At 29.2% G+C, this 24,116-nt stretch overlaps 1 protein-coding gene across 6 annotated transcripts in view; it reads left to right on the forward strand.

Moving 5' to 3' along the window:
- Positions 1-24,116, forward strand: part of RhoGEF2 (Rho guanine nucleotide exchange factor 2) — a 1,010,441-nt gene that overhangs the window by 208,342 nt on the left and 777,983 nt on the right. For all 6 annotated transcript variants that reach the window (XM_075355529.1, XM_075355530.1, XM_075355526.1 and 3 more), the window contains one exon: positions 10,074-10,234. In XM_075355529.1, the coding sequence (XP_075211644.1) occupies positions 10,074-10,234 (161 nt within the window). The remainder of the gene's footprint in view (positions 1-10,073; positions 10,235-24,116) is intronic.

Below are 24,116 nucleotides of genomic sequence, written 5' to 3' on the forward strand. Positions count from 1 at the left end.
GATTATTTTCAAGAAAACTTAAAAACTAGTAAACAGTTATTGTTCAAAATAAAGAACGTAATCAATGTAGAAAATTATATGATTTATTATTTTCTCTTTATAATAAATAGTTTACATGATTTACGTATGTGTTTATATAATTAGAAGATTCAGGGCTGTATGCCTAAATATAAGCAGTTGTCCTTGTAGGTATAATTAAAAAACTAATAAATATGTTGAAAAATAATTATAGATTTGGACAAAAGTCATTCGAAATTTTGTTATTTTTAATTAAGTTCTTATTAAATTTTTATTCAGTTTAATTCGAGTAAGAATTAGAAAAAATCTATCTTGATTTTTTACGCAGAGTGGTTAGTGACCACTGGGAAATATGAGGGTTTTAATCGAAAAAAGAAGAAATTATCCAGCGAATTGATTACTGAGAACATATAAACGTTTAGGAATGATTTCCAAGCAGGCGGATTACTACTCTCCGTTATTTATATACGAGGAACGGCTGAAAGCTATTCCATACTGAAACGTAACGGCAGAAAAAATGTTGCACAAAGCGACAGGTGCTGCCATCTTGTAGTTTCACTTTGATCCACACCCTCATATTTTCTGTCAGTCGTCATTGTTATGAATACGCCTGCTTTTTCAACGCGTCTAACACAGCGTGCAGCGATTGAAATGTTAACATCGGAAAAAATGAACGCTAATGAGCGTCTATAAGCCATTTATGGTGATAAAACCGTTAATCGAAGTGCTGAGATTAGGTGGCCGATAAACTTTCGTGCGTTGAAACGTTAAATACGCCTTAGGAGACGTGTGTGGTAATCCACGGACCGGATAATTCTGCAACACGATAATACTCGGCCGCATACATCTCGACGGTTGACGCTCTTGTAGAGTTGAAGTTTCACGCCGTACAATTTTCACTTCTTTTAATTGAGATTATTAAGGGTATTCATTTTAAGGATTATTAAGGGTATTAACTGAAGGACGCAGTGAAGTGGAACAAGGAAAATCGCCAGAATTCTTCATTGATGGAATGAAAAATTGATTTTCATAGATAGAAATGTGTAACTGTGAACTTCTTGGAAAAATAAACATAGCTTTTTGTAGCATATAAAATGTACTTTTATGATATATTTGTTTCATATTACTATCTTTTCATTTACGAGTTTTGTTTCGATTGCGCTTTACATGAATTTTATTAAGCATGAGCCGCTGGTATTAATATGTAAATTATTTATGTAATAGTTTCAGCTTACTAACAGTCTTTAATAGTAATGTTCAAGCGCTTTCGGATTATCAATCCATCCTCAGGAACAATGATGTGTTATACATTATAATTATTTACTTCACATGTAATTAGTTATACTAAATTGAATTTTATAAGAATATAAATATAACAATCGATCGTCAAAAAGTAAAATTAAGTTAATGTTATCCGTCATGTCAGTATGAAGGTCTCAGTTGTTAACGGGGATAACAGTTGAGATTTTCATACTGACATGACGGATAACGTTAACTTTATTTTACTTTTTGACGATCAATTGTTATATTTATACTTTTATAAAATTCAGTTTAGTATAATTAATTATATATGAACTAAATAATTATAACACATCATTGTTCCAGAGGATGGATTAATAATCCGAATGCGTTTTACATATCAGCCATCCCTCGTATATATACTATCTACTGAAATATTCACTAATTAAGCAAAAAAAATTTTATATTGCCTAATGTAATTGTTTACGAAAATTTAAGGACAAAATGGTAATCTTATGTATTAAGGTTCGATCGTGAGCATAATTTTAATTTCTATGTTGAGTTACCATACCCACCAGCCGAGTGGTAATGTGCACTCATCCTTATCGTCTGGGGAAATTTAAAAGCAGTTTTGCGTTTCAGAACCTCGCATTATTCCTTTTCGTCTCATTAGCTGTGAAGTATTGTAGTTCTACTTGGGTGACCCTCTATCTTCTTTTAGGGGTGGGTCCTTCGGTGTAGGGATGTTTTCCTCTAATTAGTATACGTCAGTTTATGGCCTATCGGTTTTTAATAGCTGTACTAAAATTTGTACTTCAGTTTTAACAATCGTATATGTCGTTCATTTTGATTTGGAGATTATTTAAACTCGACGGTTAGATAATGTTTAGCGATTTGCAGTTTAGACAACTTTTTTCTAACGATACCAGATCCAAGTAAAGTTAAACGTACAGTTTATACCTTTAGTCGTGTACGTAGAGTCGTGCCTCTGTATTGTCGAGTTAGTTCAGTTAATGGCACTGCATCAAAACGGTTAACAGGATTGTTTAATATCAATTGCCGGATTTGGAGCGGTAATTGATTTAACAGTTTGTTTGTATAATCACAAAAATATCGTTAAATATAAGAAAGAGCTATTATGCTAAACGGTTGTTTAAATAGATTCACAGATAGAAAACATGAAACCGTTCACCAAAAAATAATAAATAAAAATAATTTGTTAAACAAAACAGAAGGAATACTCAAGGTAAATAAGAAAAATTCAGAACAAATTAAAAAAATATTGAAAACAATTTTAAAAAAATATTAGTGATAAATAGTAAATAAATAAATAGTACTTAGGAAATGATACAACGAAAAGGATGTCTATCTGTATTTATAAAATTAAAAATAAAAATTTATTATTATTATTTTATAAACAATTTGAAAATACGTTTTTTAATGTTTCGTAAGAATTTATTATTTTTCTTAATCGTAAAGTTTTATTTTTTTGTTCATTTTGTATATTTACCTTCTTTAGTTTCTCCCGTATTGATAATAATGGTAAACAATCGAAATACAGACCTATTTTTAGATTTTAAAAATTATTTTCTTGGCGGTTTTTGAGCGATTCTTATTTGTGAATTATTTTAAGAATCATCAGGTTACTAGATTTTATCCATTAAAATATATATATATATATATATATATATATATATTTATAATATATAAGATAATTATAAGATATATTTTTAAAAACTTACCTTTTTTATATTTCTGCCAGTTACTTAAATGCGTATTGTTTAATTAAAATACTGAGATCTTTTCAACCATTGAGATTCATCGTTGACATATGGTATTTATACAGACTTAACACGGTACAGTTTAAAGTTGTGCTGACTTTTTAATTAATAATGAAAACCTTTCTTTTCTTTTTCCTGTTTAGCCTCCGAGAATTACCGTTCAGGTATTACTTAACAGGATAAATGAGGTTGATAAATAAATGAAGTGTAGTCTTGTACAGTCGCAGTTCGACCATTCGCGAGATGTGTGGTTAATTGAAACCCAACCAACAAAGAACGCCGGTATCCACGATCTAGTATTCAAATCCGTGTAAAAATAACCGACTTTAATAGGATTTGAACGCTGGAACTCTCGATTTCCAAATCAGCTGATTTGGGAAGACGCGTTCACCGCTAGTCCAACCCGGTGTGTTTGAGAATGAAAACCTTGATTCGTTATAGTTTACTCTTTTAATTTGCTGCACCCAACTACGTGTAATTTAATTTTATCTGTGGAGGAATCTGTATATATTTTATTTATTTTTTATGTTCTTAGTCGACTAATTAGTTGTCTTCATTGGTCCGTGAAGAATTTTCCCCCGTTTAAGAATAAAAAAGATGGATGTATAATAATATTTTTATTTTAATTCAAAACCGGATAAAAATGAAATTTATTTATTTAGCCTGTTTGATTAATTATTTAACTTATGTTTTACTAATAAATTTCATACAAAAATCTTTATTTGTCGGATGGAAATATTAGTCGTGATTTGCGGTTTACAGTTGGTGATGAGAATTATTTGGGAAATTTTGCGTAGTTTAAACTAGCGGCTATTTTTGGTAGGCTAGATAATATTTATGACGAATAGGTCGGCACTTTTTAATGCTATGTAGTAGTAGTAGTAGTAGTAAAAGTCGGACGGGTAAGGTCGTTTGTTGTTGTTAATGGAAACTAGATTCTATCTGTTTGTATAAAGTTAAATTGCTTTACTGCTGCATCGACTGACTGACAAGTAGAACGACAGTCGTAGTAATATTACGCTAAATATCTGTCCAGTTAAGCTTGATGAGGCCAGCGCGCAACCTACAAACGGTGCGATGACAAAGAGTTGATCGTAACAAAAATAGAATCTTTATGTCGAAAACGTCTCACCTCTTCTCACAACCCTCGTATCTCATTGTCAGATGTTATTCTAAAATACAGCACTTCCCTATCTTTTCAAAATATTAAGACGATGAAGTTTAAAATTATTAACGATTTATAAACTGTAAATATATTATTTAGTAAGTTTAATTTAGACTTCTACTGACGTGTGCGATATAAATTTTAAACAAAGTTAAAAATTTATTCTGGCTTTAATTAATTATACTTGATGCAGATTAGGCGTGACTAATTTGATTATTTTTGTTTAAATTTTGTTTGAAATGTTTTCTTAAACGAAGTAAACTTCATAAATACATTATTTGTGTTTATTTTTGTATACAATTTTCTGTCAAAAGAATTCTGGGTATACCGTATTAAGAAATTACTTTTACTTAGATGTTGCAAATAGGGACGAAAAAATAGGATTATTTTTTAGAAGTTTTTTACTTCATTATAATATTTTTTTTTTTTTTATAATGAAAAAAAAAAATTTGGTTTGATTGGCCAAACAAAAGAGTATGATTTATATGTTTTACTGCTACTACAAAATTCTTAATTAGTAAAAAATGTTCGTTGAGTATTCTTAAGGTCATTTCGTTTTTGATTTTGAGGACAATTTTTGGTTTTTGTGCTCGTAGATATAGTTCGTAACTATACTTCAATGGACACAAAGGAATAATTATCTCTTCCGTGCTAATCGAAAGAATTTTCAAGAAAATATTAAGTCCTACGAACTGTTAAGAAAAAAAATGTAATTTTGCCGATTGCTGCAGAGAAAACTTTGAACATTCGTCAGTCTTTTGCGTATGGCGTATTGGTAATTATGTAGGAACAGTACTTTTTAGACAAATTTTTACGATCCAAAAAAAATCTGCCCGTAGCCATAACCTGCCTTTAGGCAGATAATCATACAGTAATAATTATGACGATGTGATTATGAATATTAATTTCCGTGCTTTTCTTTAATTACATTAAGGATAAATCTGTATTTTTGAATCTCGTAAAATTTTCCTTTTTTTTAAATAATATTGATGTTAAGGTATAGACACTCCATATAGCGAACATAAAATAGCTATTTGCAGTACCTGTCTGAATTTTTTAAGGTCGTATTATTAAATCATTTCAGACGTTTTATTATGATTTGAATAATATTTTCTTAATTAAAACGTTTTTATAAAATAGTATTGTACTAAAGGCGATGCTTATTAACCGAATATACAACTGTACAGATGTATACGTGTGGTTTGGTACGGCCCGTTTTTTATTTTTATTTGTTTTATGCTCGTCCGTTTGGATCCCTGACAGACAGTGGTACAGCTGTCTCCGCCGTTCTTCATTATAGTGTTTAGGAGAATGACCTTTGACTCTTTACAATCAAGACGGGCGAGCGGTGCAACCTAAATACAGTACTCGCTCGTACGGCCCTGTTGTCTCAAATAACATCCATTATATTTTGTTATTCAAAGAAAATCAATTACTTTTTTACGATACCCATGAAACGTGTTTAAACACGCTACGGACGAAACACTTGTATTAAAAGAAGATGACTGTATGTCACGCTATCATCTGTAGCTCACTGCCCCGATACTTATTTATTTTGACGCCTACAGTGTCTTAAATATTTTAATTGAATATCGATAATCTGTTGTTTTTTAAAAATATATATCTGATCATTAGCCGGCAAATAATTTTCTTTTACTTCTACGTAATTTTTTTATTTAGTTAATCTGTATGTTTTTTATTGTAATGATAGTAGTTCATTACCTAGTAATAAATATCTGTTATAAACAATTAATGTTAATCTTAAAGATTAACATTAACTATTATAGATTCTTGAAGATTGTTAAAGATTCTTAATTCCTTTGTTTTGTTTATATTTCTTTCATCTGAACTCATGCCCTTAGTCATTATGGTGTACGATATCGGGCTTGTTTAGTTCTTTTTCCTTCTATACAAAACATCGTCCGTTGCCCCGTTTTTACTGGTTGATTTTATAAACACAACAATCTTGACTTAATTGAAAGTAAAACTTATTTTTATTACGATCGTAGATTTATGTGACCTATATGAAAAGTGTTGAAAAAAGTATCGATTAGATAACTACTGTAAATAAGTAAGTATGCGAAATACCGTTTTGGTGTGTGAAATAATATACATTTAAAACTTTTTAAATAATTTTAATATTATTACAATTGAGATCTCTTCTTCATTCCAAATTTTTTTACCCAACATTATAAACAAAAACAAAATATTCTTAAAATAACTATTCAATAAAAAAGAAATTGAAAAAAAAATTGCAAAATTACAGAACTCAAAATAAAAATATTATTACTATTATTAAAGGAAAAAGTAATGTTGAATGCCACATATTTCTTTCTTAATTGCCTCTGGTTGTGCCTCCTGCACTTTTCCTTAGATCTACTGTTTCCTAATAATTATTTTTGTATTAATTTAAAGTGTTATTTTATAAGAATATCTTACTTTTTCAATTTGTTCAATCTTTGATTAGTGGACGTAACAATTAGTGGTTCTAATTGTTTGGTATTTTTTGTTGATTTATTAAATAAATAGTTAAAACCTCCCACACAACTCATTGCTTAAATCTGAGATTAGAATCGCCGATTATTATCTTGTATAATGGTTATTCTACGATGTTACAGAACTCTTGTGCCTGAATTTCACTGAATTTAGATGTTTGCGTTTTTTTATTATCAGGGTTAAATTAATGGAATTTTACAAAACATTCTCGGCCTGAAACTCAGTAAGTCTTGAAAACTGAAATCGAACTGGAAATTTGTTGAAAGAAGAGGGGATGTGATATAAAAATAAACAATCAAAATCAATTTTTTTTTTCTACTAATAATTATTATCATTTAATTTCATTATCATGGCTGTTGTCAGTTGAGTATTTTCTCAGATTACCATTGCATCCTAACTCATGTTAAACTAACTGTACTGTAAGTTGGCAGATAAAGGTGTTGTATTTTAAATATATATACATATAGGTAGTTGTTTATGGTTGTGACAACCTGATGGAGGTATGTCGTCTATTGATAGCTACTTTCCTTTACGTTATAAAAAAATGGAAAAAAAAGGAAATTATTTTGAAGTTTTTTTTTATAGATTTTTTACTTGTTTTATTTTGTTTTTTTTCATTAGTAGATTTTTAAAAGTAGTTTGTATATAAGGGTGTGGCACAAGAATTTAACGATTTTTTTTAAAATACCACTTTTAATTATAGAAATAATGAAAGACCGTTAAAAAGCGTATAATTTTATATATCTTGTACGCTAAAAATAATGTTCAACAAATGCACTTCATTTTTAATAGTATATTTTTCAAATTATGGAACTCATATTCCAGCATTTCTTTTTTATAGGTTTTGATATGAACCCCAATAAAAGAAATCCCATGAACTTAAGTCTGGAGATCTTTGTGATTAGTTAATGTTTTTTTTTCATCTGAGAAATCAGTTGATGGGGAAACATTATATATATATTAATATTCAAATAATTCAATAACATTTTAACCACTGTGCTAATAAAATTTAATATTACATAAAATATAAACCACCAAAACACAGTGATTAGATAAGTTAAACTTACCTTATTAATTTCTAATAATTGGTTTTCGTGGTATCCTGCATTTTCATTTTGTAGTAAATTCTATTTTTTTTTTTACATTAAAAAAATTAGATATTATACATATATATTTTAATGTAAAAAAATGTACCAACTGAAAATGAAGGATACTATGAAAACCAGTTACCGGAAATTAATAAGGTAAGTTTTACTTTTCTGATTACTGTGTTTTGGTGGTTTATATACATATATTTATGATGTTGAACCATTATGCTGCATCCATAGTTTTCTTTAAACTAGAAATCAATAGTAAAAAAAAATTAGCTGAAAATACCAGGCCATAACCATTACTGTTTCTGCTATAAACGATTAACTTTTCACAGTGTGATGGCTGTTCAGAAGTCTAGTATTTGTAATTCTGTTTATCATGTGTAAAATGATAATAAAGTTTGATATAAATTAAATCGTATCATGCTCAAGGGTTTTCCCAAATGAATGAATTTTCTGCTGTAGTCAAGTTTACTTAGAAGATAATTTGGCAGAATTTTCTGAATAGTTTCATTTTTACTTGGGTAAAAGGGAAGAACGTGTTGCATCAGTTAGTTTTTCTGTTCAGCATTGTTAGGAATATGAACAGTTGATGTGAAATATTTTATATTACTTTCAATTACCCCATGAAGGTATTCATATTTGTTGAGATACATTTTCTACAGAATCTACTTTGAACACGCACAACCAATTTACATTTGATTGCTGTAATGGCAAACATGAAATTGTACCAACCAGTTCTCCATGGCTACTGACCGATAAACTTCATGTATTATAGAGGACTATTATAGTGAAGAAAGTAGTATATATCCTACTTTCTTCACTGTAGACTGATTAAAAAATCATTCATTTTGTATTCCACACTATTGTAATTTTTTCGTAAAAATTATTATAATCATATTGTATCAATTAACTACATCAATAAATGAGACACATCAAAACTTGGAGTGATGGTGATTTTTGATCCTTATATCATTTTCATTCTTGATTATCATTGTATTTATGTAAAAATAATATTTTTGTGAAGGAAAAAAATTTGTTAAAATTGTTGTATTAATAATTTGTAATATGAGATATAAAGAAAAGTGTATTAAATATTGTAACAAAAATTAAATATTAATTATAATTTTACGGTAATATTAATTTGATTTATACTTTGAGCCAAAGCGAAGGCACTTAAAGTATGGCATATTGGTTGATAAAAAATTTTCTTAAAATTGATATGTTCATCAGCTTGCTTAGATTCTTGTATCTGCTCCTATTATCGTTGTTCCATAATGCTGCTTCCTTGGAATCTGTACTTTTGCTGATATAGCAGAAACCACTATTACATTTCCTTTCTGTTTGTTTCCTCTTGCTTCTGCTACAAGGCCCTAAATAATATTAAGCTTTTTTCATGTTTCCTTGCCTAGTCGAATATGAATATTTGTAAGGATTGTCTTTGCTCTTATAATTAATAGTACAGCTTAACTTATTGAATGGTCACAGTACAATGTTCATGATCACAGTTTTCCATTATTGTTTTTAAGAACAGCTACTGTTTCGTATCTCCAATTGAATGTTACTGCTTTTAATTTTATTATTGTTTTCATGCTATAATATGATTGGAATTAATTACTTTTAAATTTTAATTATTAGATGATTAATTTAACTACAGAGTAGTTGAAGTAATGCATCCATATATGCATGTAATTGCACATTAACATGCTGATTTCGTTAATTAATGTATTAAGCTTAGTTGAATAATTAATGTGCTGATTTTTTAGGAGTAAATGTAATTTTTACGTTAGTGTACAATATGTAATCGATTAATATTATACACTGATAAACAATTATCGGAAAATGCAGCCACTGAGCTGATAACGGAAATTATCTTTTTATGCTTGTTTTTAATTTATTCATTAATGTAATAGAATGATAAAATTATGTTAATTAAGAGAATAAGTTAATTAAATCTGTTAATATTTCTTGGCTATGAAGTGAAATAGTAGGTTATATATAATATTATTGAATTACTTAATAGTAATAATTTCGTAATATAATTATGTACAATGTAATTTATAATATGCGTTAACTGGATACAGTCTTTGTTTTGATGATTCAGTTTATTATTTCCTCATTAATTTGCTGTATAAAAATTAGACCAGAAAATAGTTGGTTTTCCCCATACCATTCAGGAACATTACAATTAAAATTGTAAAATTTTTATAATTTTATTAAAATACCATATTATTATTATTTTTAACATTAAAGAATAACTATATTTGTATTTTTATGATGCAGCCGGACCACAGGTGGTGCTGACTGTACAGCAGAGGCCACTCCATAGTCCTCGTACTTCTAACTCCTCGATGGCCTCTTCACCGGGCCAGCCTTCACGTCCTTTACAACACCACCACTCGGCGCCTGCCAGGGATCGTATTACTGCACCTCAGCCTGTAGATGTAAGTATTTCATTTTGAGATATATTTCTCAGTTTATTTGTTTAGTAAGAGACAATTGATTTAATCCCACAACTAATCTTTTTCTTCATAAAATAATATTTCAAGTGAGGTTAACTGATTTATGCTCTTGAAAGTAGATGTGTCTTCTTGTAGATGTTTGTGAGCTGTACAGTGACTGGATATTTCCATCAAAGTTGAAATGCTTGAAAAATCTATTTATATGTATTAATTGATCTTAACAGAATTCAAACCTGACCTCTAGGATTATATTTGTCTTCCATTTAAATAGCGTGAAATATATTGTAATAAAAAAAAAATCATTGACTTCTTACCTTTGTGTCAAACTGTTGCATTTGCACTGAGTTATTACCCACCTGCATTATTAAATTGCCAAAATCCTTTATTTATAGTAACAACTAAGGGAGAGTAATTTAAAGAATGTTTTAATTTCAGAGTTTGAATTTTAAAAAATTTGATAATTCTTTGCAGCCCTTGAAAAGCAGTTATGTTACACAGGGTGAACAACTTAAAGCCAAACTCATGAATCTGCTACCCAATACTTTATGAAAGACTCTCACACAACTAGCGTGACTAGTGGATGTATATGTTACTACTGATAGTTGCTGCTGTTTGTCAGGTGGTTACGTGTCAGTGCAGCAAACTTTTGTTGCAGTGCAGTTTTGTTTGTGTAAAATGCCTTATTCAATCCAGGAGAAGATAGCTATAGTTGAGGCCTATATTCGTTCTGCATTGTTTGAAGAATCACGTCACATATTCGTAGGAAAATGCCTATTTCCCAGCAAAGAGTAGCTCACATGATTTAGTTTATTAAATGGTGTAAAACAGTTCAGTATCAAATGCAAAATGAAATTGCCCACCTTCCATTAGGACTCCCAGGCCATTGTCGATATTGAAAGGAGAATAACTGCCAGACCAAACAAATCACTGTGCAAGTTATCCCAAAAGTCAGGTATTAAATATACATCTTATCATAAAATTCTACATGAATTAAAATTGAAACCATATCGTGTTACAACTGTGCAACAACGGAAGGAGGCAGACAAACTGAGACTTGAATTATTATAACTAGCTTCTCAAAAATATTTTTGGTATTGGGTCTATCTAGACCCAATGTTGTATTTCATGGTTTCATTTATCCAGCCATGTTAATTCGCAGAACACCAGGTATTGGATGGTGGGGAATCCTCAAGAGATATTTGAGCATCCGCTTCATGATGAGAAAATTGGTGTTTGGTTTGCAGTTTCCAGTAATCATATGGTGGGACCAATGTGTTTTGATCAGACTGTCAATACACAAGATTACCTCACAAATTTTGAACAATTCTATGCGCAACTAATTGATAATGAAAAAGAATACAGCTTCTTCCAACAAGATGGAGCAACATGTCACAAATCAAACGTTTCACTGAATCGCGTTCATGCAGCTTTCACAAATGAACGAGCTGTCAGCAGAGGATGGTGGCCTCCATGTTCCCCAGAGTTGTCTACTTGCAATTTTTTCTGTTGGGGCTACTTAAAGAAGAAAGTTTATACATCTAAGCCCCACAATATTGATGAACTGAAAGTGAACGTTCAATGAGAAATCAACATAATTGACAACAACATTTTGCGTCAGACAACTCTCAATATGAACAGTCGAGCATAAAAGTGTATCAGTGCATAGGTGGTCATTTTGAACATCTTTTGTAACAATAAGTAAATAAATGCAACATTTAAATTATGTTTTTTTAAATTTAATCTATCCGTATGTATTATTCATAAAATTTCATTCCAACATAACCTACCAGGTTACGTTATGGATTCGGTTTTATGTTGCTCACCCTGTATAATAGTGATAAAATCTATTAGGCATTATTTTAACAGCCCTCTATCGGATTAACAACCTCTATTTAACTATCCTCTATTAAATTATACATCATTGTATAACTATATGCCGCTACAATTTTAATATAAACAGTGGCAGCATTTTATTTACATACTTCTAACCTTAAATACATAAATGTAATGAATGAGATCGGAAACAAGATAATAATGAATGAGAGATCCATTGTATACTTTGTGTTAAAATTATGCTCTGCTTTAGTTGTTCGACATACAAATAACTCCTTTTTTTTAAATACTGTTCATAATAATAGCTCCTGTTATACAAATCAACATAGCCTGCTTTCACCGTTGTATTATCTTAAAAATATCTCCTTTTAGAAAATTTTGCATTGTATAGAAAAAACGTGTATTGCTCTATCTAATTTGTGTAAGCTATCTGGTTTGTTCTGTTAAATATACTTAAACAAAACATCTGGATATGTTTATAAAGATTCAATATTTTATCAATTCAAGATAAAATAAGGTTGTTGCTGACTAGAATATTCAGAAATTAAAATAAACTTTATGTTTACTTAACTGTGTAACTTTATGTTAGAAAAACCCAGAAATGGATGAGCGAGTTTCATTTTTAATGTAAAATTTCATTCCAAAATTTATTTGAAGGTAGTATTTTTTTAAGAATTTTTATGCTTGTGGATATTTTAGTTTTCCTCTCTGTGGTTCTGTAATAATCACCAATTATAATTTCTGATTATTAATTTTTTTTAATGAAAATTATAATATTTATAATGCATCTGAATTGGTTGCAAAACCCAATTTTAGAAAGATTTGGTAGAATCTGTTTACAGATATTGTAATTTTGTTTTTTTACTTGAGAATGCTTTCAGGTAAGAGTGTAATGAATACTGTACTTCAGGTGAATGAACTTGATAATATATGTCAAAAAGATATATTCTCTAATTATTATTAGCTCGATTGACAATATTGAGACTTTCCAGAATTACAACAAGGTTTTACACTATGGTCAGCTACTGTTGCTGTATTGTAAAATCGTCATTGCCTTTTTATATGTATTTTCTCATGTTTTCAACTTTACCACCTCATATCTACGCAGTAAATTTTACTGAATGCATCTACTACTGAATACATCTACTTTTACTGAATGTAATCTACTAATGTATTTAAAAATAAGTTTTTACTAATAATACAACTATGCCTTTTGGGATTGGCACATTAGTGTTCATGAATAATTCTCAGTTTATATTATGTCATTTTCTTACATATTAAATTTTGTCTGTTATGACAGTACAATGTCATTTAAGAGAAAAAGAGACAGAGGAAACCCGCATCATAGAATTCTGCTTACAAGGTATTCATTGAATTATTGTTTCTATTCTTCAGTTCCTCATTGCTTTCAAAGAACGGTTAGTTACTTTACTTTGTTGATGGATGTTGAAAGGTTGATCATTAATTTTAGTTGTTCAAAAACTTTTTCTAACTTGTGAAGTAGAGCTTCACAGTGACATGTATAAGAAAACTCTTTTAGAGCTTCTTATACGGTTCAGATTGTCCTCCAAGGCTTCTTCATATTTCATAATAAACTGTTAGCATTAATGCTGTCCCAGATTTCATGAATTCTGTCAGCAACACTGCTTGTGGTTGCAAATTATTAAAACTATTCAGATCAGTAGTGCTTGATTTAATTTTTTGGCTTGAGAAATGAGTGTATATCCACAATTTGGAGTGTTTCTGGATTTCTATATTTTGAAATTGACTCTCCTGCTTGCAAAAACACAAGGATCTATGTTCTGTGCCAAAACTTGTAAAAAAAAACCAGTCATATCATACACCTTGCAGTTGGTGGGAAAGATAGTGACAGCTTCTTTCTTTCACTGGCTGCTGTTTTAAGAGCACTGAATATAGTAGATGACAAATGAACATGTAATTATATTATATATAGCTGATGCTGTTGTGCATAATCTTTGTTGCTGTGCCAACTGGTTTATTTTCAACTATCAGCTGGAAGTCAGTTGTGAAATATGTATGTTTGAAAAAATTCATTTAATTTAAATTTCCATCTATACAGTAAGGCCTCCCTTAACTGAGATGACTGGCCATGTGGTCAAGTAGCATCTAGGTCTTACATCCGGCGGTTACGGGTTCGAATTCCACTAAGACATGGCTTTTCACTATGTTACAAATCACTTGTTAAATCCATAATTACCCTCAGTAAAACTAAAAAAAAATTAACTGAGATGCCATTTACTCCACGTACAAATCTTATTATTGCGTATTGCTGAAGATTATTTGTTGTATATAATTACTATTTCGTAGTAACTAAAATGGTGCCGCGTATTTGCAGCGCGTGGCAATAAAGCAGAACAATAAATTCTCTTTAGTTTCTGTTATCTATTATATGCATTCAGTCTATATTTTGAGAGGGTGTTTCTGCTGCACTGTAATGCAGTGTAGTAGCTGTAGTATGTTGTGTGTTTACTACTATTATACTATGCCATTGAATGAGAAGTTTTACGTTTTATTGGAAAATATACTGGGATGTGAAAATTTAAAGGAAAATGAAGTGCAAGATTGGTTAGAATCGGATTCAAGGAAACAAATATTTAAAATTTATGATGATGACAAGATTGTGAAAGTTGTGACAGAAGAGAGGTTAATGAAATCTCCAATGACATAGACAAACTGATTGATGAAAATGAAAAAAAATTAGCCACAGCGAAGGGACTGTATTTCTCACAAAAATGCTCCAATATTTAGAACAATGAAATGATATTCCCTTCCTAGACTTTACGGTAATATGAAACTGGCCTGATCACACTGCTATGGACTGTGTTATTCAGTTAAGACAAAAGAAGGTGATAGACTTTTCCGTTAAAAAATCAATCTAAGTTTAGGTGAGTAGATGAGAGAGTGATTAGTGACTATTGATTTTATTATAGTAAATACAGTAAAATAAAATAATAAATAATATTTTTATAATCATTTTTAATTCGTGGCTTATTCTGTTACCAGTTTGACATTAACATGGTTTGTTTCCTGAATTCAAGAACAAAACTTAAGGTCTCTGTTAACCACAGATTCTGTTATCCTAGCCAGCAACACCCTCAATTATCCCTATCAAGAGAGGCTGCTGTGCTTGTAAAATATTTTTTTTTAAATTTAAACTTATTGATCAGCATGAATGAAATATGGTTTACATATATAAAAATAATTTTAAAAATATTTTTTAATTTGTTCTAGCAAAAAGTGGCTTATTTCTACAAGAAGCATACTTGCATGTTTTAAAAAAAAATCATTTCAAATTAGCTTTAAAAGTTCTAACAAATTTTAGTTTTTTTTTTTATTTTAAGTTTGTTTTCCATTTTTGTTAGTTGTCGTTATCATCCTTTATTGATTCGACAGTTTTATTGTTGTAATATCAAAAAGTATCATGTGTAGTTTCATGATCTTTCCCGCTCTCCTTCCTACAATATGCTAAACATTGCTGGCTTAGGTATTGTACTGTATTTGTTCAAACTGTTTCTTCCAATATTATTTTGAATAGCTATCAACCAATGAACAGATCCTATGTTTAATTCCTTCCTTATGTTTCATGTGGTCTGTCTTCCTTTCTATTTCTTTTCGAAGAATGAGGTAACCATTTAACTTCTTGCACTCACTTAATTCTCTTCATGTAGGATAGAATTTACCTTATATCACCTATGCAAAACGATCATCTTGTAAAATTTCAGCTGTGTGTTTTGTGTGAAGATTGACTTATGGTGTAGATTGCTTGAAATTTATACCCTGGTTTCTTTGTAGGTTACATAACAGCAAAGGTATTTAAAATTTGATGTTCTTTCTAAATTTCTGCTATTGATGATAATTTTTATCTCACTGGGACTTTTCTATGTAATTGTTTTTGCTCTATATAATTATTTATGATGTCATATTCTGGAAAACTTTTCAATGTTGAAACAACATTTCTTTTTTTAATTATCAATAGTTTTAAATTGGTACTTAATCGTTATCAACAAAATGGTCAATAAGTTTGAAAAGATTTAAGTAAATATATTTCTTTAGATAGTGGAATCAAATTATATAATGTTTGTATATTAAAAATTATTCGGAGTGTGATACATTTTATTTTATTATTTACGTATATAAATCTCTTATACCCTCATATTGATTATCACAAAAAATAAATTGTTATTAATAGCTATTTTATTTTTTATTACTAAATCACCAAACTTATTTCAATTCATCTTTTAAAGCTTTAATATAAAAAAGTGTGTGTGTGAGAGAGAATATTGTAATTAAAGTATATGAGAATGGTCAATAAATTCTATTACTGTTTAATTATGCTGTTGTTATAACAATATTGCTTTAAAGAAAAAACAATGTAGTAATGAATAATACTGAATAAAATGAAATGTTGTAGCATCTTACCATTTCTGTTTTAATGTATATAATAGTGTATTCCATTTGTTTTCTATGTTGTAATTTAAGCACAATTATCATTCTGTCAGTTGTTATCTTTTTATAACCGACTTGCATACTTCCTTTGCCTCATCTGAACCATATAATATGAGAATATTGTTATGTGCTTTTGCTGTTTTTATGTCTACGTTTTGCTGTTTTTACGTAGTTTGTTTAAGACAATATTGTGGTTGTCATTAAACAATTTGGTTCAAGTAACTGGTTATTTTTGTAACATTTTTGGTTTATGTTTTTACCTAAATACATTTATAAATTTTGTAATAAAATTAAAATGTGTATCATAATGGTGATTGTATGTGCAGTTATGACACTGATATTTTATATTATCTTGTAAGAGTTAATGTTGTATTTCAGTAAATGACCTTGATGATGGCCACACAGTAATGTTGATTATGTTACTAAAAACTGGTTTAGCTCGTGGACAGTTACTCCCAAACAGTCTGGTTTCATCTATCCTTTTCTGGATTTCTTTTTTTATACTCTTCTCTTCTCTCTTGCTTACTGTTTTAATGTTGCCCTATATTGAATACATTCTTCTTTTGCTACTGGGTTATCCTTAATCAGTTCTTTTTTTCTCCGTACAGTATTGGGATATAATTTTTTTCTGTTCTTTCTGATAATGAACTTCCTTTTCCTCTCATATACTTTTGTTTTATATAACCTTTATTTGTGTATTTATTTTATTTTGGTTATTTTTGTGTAACTTATTTTTTCATCTTTATTCCAAGCTGTATTATAAGATAAATGTTAAATATTCTCTTGGCCTTAATCATATAATTTACACCATTTTTATTGAATCACCATTGGTCACTGATCTGCCTCAGTCTATTTTATGGATATAATCCATGTAAAAAACTTAACTGAAACAGCTTTCTATGGCATGTATTTATTCTCCAATAACAAATACTCAGTTATAGCTATTATTCTCTATTTTTTTCTTTTTATGACAAGAATGAATTTTTAGTGTATGAAAAATGGCCACACTGGAATGGAATTCTAATCAAGAATTCTGGATGAAAGGACTTCTCTGCCACAATTTGACACCATTTAGCTGTGTATCAGACCCTGTGGTAGAAATAATGAAAAGATTTGTTAGTTATAAATGTTATTTATTAACATTTTTCCATGTCTATTATGATATACAAAGGAAAAGTATATCTGCAAGTAATGCTAACATTTTTAAAATTCCCCCCAGTGGTTTTTCTCCCTTGTGGAAAGATTTTCCTTTATCAAAATTAAAATATTACTTATAATTCAATTCATTTAATCATATATCTTTAATTGTCATAACTTTATTGTAGCCTTAATTACCTCATGTAAATCAGTTCTACATTAAAAATAAATTTTTTATTTTGATTAAACATCTTAAATTATTTTTAATTTTGATTTATTTAGATTAAAACAGATTTTGCATCCATGGGGCAAGCTGACCCCTGTAGGGAAAGACACTCCTTGTGATGATCCCAGTCATCACACCACTTCCTCCATTCCTAGCCCTGATGGGTTTTACAAAAGGTCGTCTTTTAGACCCTTTAAACTTGATAACCCAACAGAGTCATCAGTGTGGCCTCTGTCAGGATGCCACCAATGCAAATGCCTCAGCAAACATTTCTGTCAATGTATTTACACAGCCTATTATCGCCTTCATATGGCCTCTTCTAACTACGGTCAGCTACCATAACTCACAACCCTCAACTATCAAATTAACCGATCTGCAGAAACACGATCCCTGCACCTTCATCAGTACTGAAGGTTTCGCACAAAAACTTCAACTAGACTTCACAATGTCTAACTTCAATTAGACTATACACTCAGATCAATACTTGATTGAGTCTTTTAATCACAACGACAATTTTGTCCTAGAGTTCAATTTACTCAAAGTCCTATTGAATTACTTAAAGATAAAGAAACAGATACAAAAATTTAATAAGCCTCTAATGAAAATATACCCTATTTTTCTCTGGTCCACTTTTGGGAGCGAAGTCAGTGCCTACATTGCAGCTCCGTCACAAGAGTTCTCCACACATCCATTTTCATCCTAACAGTGAATATCTCAGCTAACTGATGCTTGATGTCAAAGTACCTGTCTTGGCAAAGTAAGCACCCAAGCAGGCTCCTAGCCACCTAGGTTGCTATTCTATCTACACATTTATAGCAGCATCAGACCCTCTCAGCTATCCTGCACAGGGCTAACAAGCCAAGGAAACCAGCAACTATGTTCCCATTTCCTTTCGGTTTTTCAATTAACTTGCAGATCAAAACCAGAATTGATCCTTGTAAGTGCTCTAGCTACTTTGGTACATTCAGTGAAGACATAAGTATAATGATGTGATGTGGGAACATACTGGTTGATCTGATTTGAAAAGAGTTGATTAGTTTATGAAAATGTTTATTGAAGAGCCTTTCTAATTATTTTTTACCTTTAGCTGTAATTCATTGTAGCCTGTATAACATTGAGATTCAACATTTTGTTGATTTTGGCATCACATTCATGATTGATTTTTGATTTCTTTGTCAGAGTAAAACAGTTACATGATCATAAAACATTATTAATGCTAATGTTTGTTGTTGTTTCCTTTAATAAGTGACTAGGAAACCTGAAATTTCTTAAGGCAAGGAATCACTTAAAATAATTAGCCCTGGTCAAGATGGAGGTTAAGTGCAGCCAGCTGCGCTTGAGATATCTTTTTAAATAAATGAGCGAGTTAAGTAAACTTGCAAAATAAATAAACATTTCCTGATTAAAAATGCCTCTTTATGTATATATGTAACATCAACCATAAAAGATGTAAATAAGGGATTTGGGTGTCATAAGACATCAGATTGGAATGTGTACAGTTTGTTATTAAAATGGGTTGGATTTAAATATTTGTAAGTGATTTTAAAATAGGAATGCAATCTTTCATTCTGTAAAAATTATTATGTTAAAAAATGAAAGAATAGAAGAAAGTAAACTTCAGTTAAGTATGAAATTATGTGATATAAATTACAAATCAATATTATCATTGCTAGCAGCTGACAGATTCAGGAAAACAGTATAATTGATTTCTTTAGACTAGTTTATGTAAACTAATTATTGTAATTTAAATTTCCCTAGTTCAATTAACTCACTAATCCAGACTACTCATTAAAAAATCATGGCAAAATTTATGATTGCAGATTGATCTCAAACACAACAGAAAGTTATTTACTAGTTATTACTGAGAATCAACAGCACAAGTTGTTAATGAAACCAGATAATTAAATTCTGTGGAAATAAATGGTCTAAATAAAGAAAATAGACAAAAATGATAGTGAATTGTTGCTGATTGTTCTTGGAATATAGATGCCAATGAGGAATTAGGAAAGCACGATGTAAAACAAGATTAAATTCTTGCTTTCATAAAATATACAAGTATTGGCTGGACAAACAATGGTATTCTGTCAGTCAAGTCCTCTGAATATTATTGCTGTCTTGATATCACCTCTTCTGTGTTTTATGTGAACACCTTTTCTTTAATTTTAAATCAATACAAACATTAAGTAATCATCAAAGCTCACAATGTGTCAAAAAAAACACCTTCTAATGATTCAGTGTAATAGAATACTTTATAAGGATTTTTGATGTCTGATGATAAACAGTAAAAATAAAAACAAAAATTTTGCAACAAAAGCTAGTTACTAAAACTATTTTAAAAACTAATAATCTTCTTCATAAAAAGAGCATGAAATATAGCATCATTATTAAAGACTTAATAATAATGAAATAAATAAAAATTAATAATACTTTTCTCATTATTTGTTACATGAATTCAAATCCTTCATACTGTAATATGAAGATGGCATAAACAATGTCTCAATAAACAGCATTAAGTGAATTAAATAGAATAATATAAATATTAATAAATACACTGCAGGATAATAAAAATTATAAATTTTTTACTGAAAAAGATTTCCAACTACACAAATTTTTCAACTATACAAAAAAAAAATTCTAACTACAAATTTTTTTTCCATCAACACAAGATTTAACAGTTTTGTAGATTTTTTAGCAATGAAATATTTCAATACAAGAATTCTTGTAATGTAATTTTTCTTCTCATTGTTAGTTACATGAATTCAACTCTTCATTCCGTAATTTTATAACTGCCTTTCTTTGATTTCCAGTTTAAACATCAAAGAATAATATCATTCTAATTAGTTAACATGTAAAAAAACGTTGTGGAAGGCTGGAACACAGAAATTTCATTGAAGTTATCTTATTTGTCTTTTATTACTTTTATTACAAAGAAAAATGTTATCTTCTTATTGAATATAAATATTAATATTAAAATCACTTCGGTTGTGATTTCTACATATAGAATTTCATCATAGGGTAATTATTGCTAGCGTTAATCAATTCACATATGAAACTGATATGTAAATTATACAAGTGAAAAGCACATTGTTTAGCAATTAAGCAGCCCATGTTGCTGTGTAACTTACGGTTCTTACTAAGAAAGATTTAATGTTTGTGTGGTAATATTTGTTACCTTAATTCAATTTTTGCCTGTTTTTATTTAATTTTGATCATCAGAAAATGGAAATGGAAAGTGTAATTTGAAAATTGAATGTTTTACACTAACATTACATTTCCCCGTAGTCCTTATTGGTTAATTCTTTCTTTAAAAGAAATAATTTACTCGTTTCTTCTCTGTTAATTACATGTATATTCATACACTTGATATATGCATTTGAAGTCCTTCAAATATCTGTATCACACAAATCTGATTTGGTTATTTTTCATGTGTTGTTCCTTTATGAAAAAGTATGTTTTAATAACCACATATTTACAATACCACACAATGTTTTTATCATTAATAATTATATTATTCGCCCTAAAGGATGTAATAGAACATAGCAAATGGTAAATATAAAATTAAAAAAAAAACTTAATTTTAAGTTTGTATTCACACTTAGAAGAGTGGTGTGGTTCCTTTCACTGAGCACAACATTTATATTATTAGCTCAGACTGATACACCTACAAACTGGACCTTCTCTAATCATCTAAAATTAAAATATTTTAATGTAGTAGTCAAGTAATTGTAAATATTAAAAACTGATGTTCTAGAAATTATATTTGTGTAGTTTGATACCTCAGCAGAAAATTACTGATAGTTGTTAAAACTATCAATCTTATGCTGTATGATTGCAGAAAATTGATAGTTTACTCAAAAGATGTAGTAAACAGTATTACAATAGAGTAAATTAACAGTTTTACAAAGCAAGTGCAGATGAGTAAAAACTTAATTTTTAACTTCAGCATATAACATCTTTAATTTGAATAAACTGCTACTTCCAGTCACTACTACTACTCTTACTATTACTACCTGTTTTTCAACAATTGATGTTAATTTTTTTTTTTTATTAAAACACTAAACATTAAACTTATTAATAATATCATGATTTGTTTCAATTAATAATCATTATTTTAAAAATTAACAACTTTTCAGTAAAATTAAATTTAATAAAACATGTTAAAATATGAGAACTGTAAAATTCTTGGTAAACTTTATTTCTTGTTTTTTTACCCACTGATATCAAGACTGTTTGTTAGAAATTCCAGTTCTGGAAAATCCTATGTAATTGGCCATGGGAGAAACACTCTGAATGGAGATCTACTCCAACATGAAACTCCAAAGTTTGGCCTTGTGGCTTGTTAATAGTAATTGTAAAAGAAACTGATGGAAAATCGTAGAAGTTTAATTTAAAATGGTTGATTTGTAGGATCATATGGATTCGAGAAATAAATGCAATTTCTTCATTGCTGGCCCAGTAAATATTATAGGTTCAATGATATTGTAACATGTAGCTCTGATCTAGTCTAGTACCATCAAACAGATTGGGTGGTCGATAGTTATGTAACAACATTATCAGTTTTTAATTTCAGTGTTTGAGATGAATTGAGAGCATTAAGAGACTCTTGCTGATAATGAACTGCATCATCAGTGTTTTATCAGTAGATAGATTTTCTTGAAAATTGCCATCAAATTTTTTGAGAATAATGTTATTTATTTTGTTGTTATTTTCCTTTGTGAAATTGTTGTTCTTTTACACAGTCAAATCATGGTTTGAACTGTGGTTAATTTTTTTACGGTCATAAGAAAACTACAGTTAAAATTTTATAATGATTGGTTCAGTAGTTTTTGCGGTTATTGGGAACATACGAAAAAGAGGTTGTCTCTTTATACATATACATTTTTTGGTGAAATTTTTGGGTAGAGAAAATTGTTATAGAAGACTATATAATTAAAGTGAAAGAATTCAATTTTTATCTGTTATTAGGAATGTGTTCATTAAGTATTTAATAAAACACCATGTTAATTTCTTTTTTGTATTAAACAAAACGGAAATTAAGTACTTTTAGTACTAAAATATAGTGTTGATATGAGGTGCTCCTATTAATTAAAGAAACAATTCTTCTGAAACAGCTGGATTGATTCTTTTTTTAATTAAATGTATTATTCATCTCAATGCACAGGTTCATGTTATTAAATGATTTTAAGTTGCAGATGACAGTAATGATCAGGTTCGATTGTTTTTAATGATTATGTTTTCTTCATCATATTTTGCTGATCTTGTGAATAACTAATGATGTTTCTCACCTTGCTTAGAGCTTGTTTAAATAGTTATGTGTTATATATTGATGTCATGTCAGTGGTTAATTGTTATAGATATTAAGTAATATTTAAACGAACCTTTTCTAAATTTTGAAATATTATTGAATGTCGGTTTGTATTTATTATCATATCTTTGGCCTTCAAGGGAACTGCCCACAGAAAGCTCCCTTCCACTGTATACTTTTCATTTTTTTCTACTTCCAGCGTAATATTTGAGTTCTTGATAAGTTCCATTTCTATTTAAATCGTTTATAACGTTTACAGCTTTCTAGGGTGTTTCCTTTGCACTTTCTACTGATTCTTTTAGCACTGTTTTAGTCAATGTATCCTCTGTTCCTATCACAGATTATTCTCCTGATTACTTTTTTATTTCATTCACTCTCATCATTACTTGATTCATTTTTCATTCAGCCTGTTCATTTTATCTTCCAATTTCCTCCAAGCCCATATTTTAAATCCTTCCAAACTTTCCTGTTATTTTGGTACCCATGTTTTACATTTATGCAGAAGTGAATTTCAAACATAAAATTTGAAGAGACACCTCAAGTTTAAATCCATCTTACTATGTAATAAATGTTTTTTATCAAATGCTTCCTTTGCCATTGCACAGCCCATTTGTTGGCATTGTATTGTATTGTATTGTATTGTATTGTATTTCATGCCTGAATTGTCCTATTAAATTATTTTTTCTTTTGTATAGAAATTTATTGGTGTATTGTCTTCTATTCTCATTAGTTTTATTTTCCCAAAATTTTGTTCTAATCTATTGGTATTATTTTTATGTTTATAAAACTGAATTCGTGTTTTCTTGAACTTTATAATAATGGTAATGTAAAACAATTTAACAAATAACAGTAGTTTCCATTATTTAATATTTAGTAATGAAATATTTTTATTAATT

Source organism: Lycorma delicatula, chromosome 2 (genome assembly GCF_047948215.1).
Source record: "Lycorma delicatula isolate Av1 chromosome 2, ASM4794821v1, whole genome shotgun sequence".
Taxonomy (NCBI): Eukaryota; Metazoa; Arthropoda; class Insecta; order Hemiptera; family Fulgoridae; genus Lycorma; species Lycorma delicatula.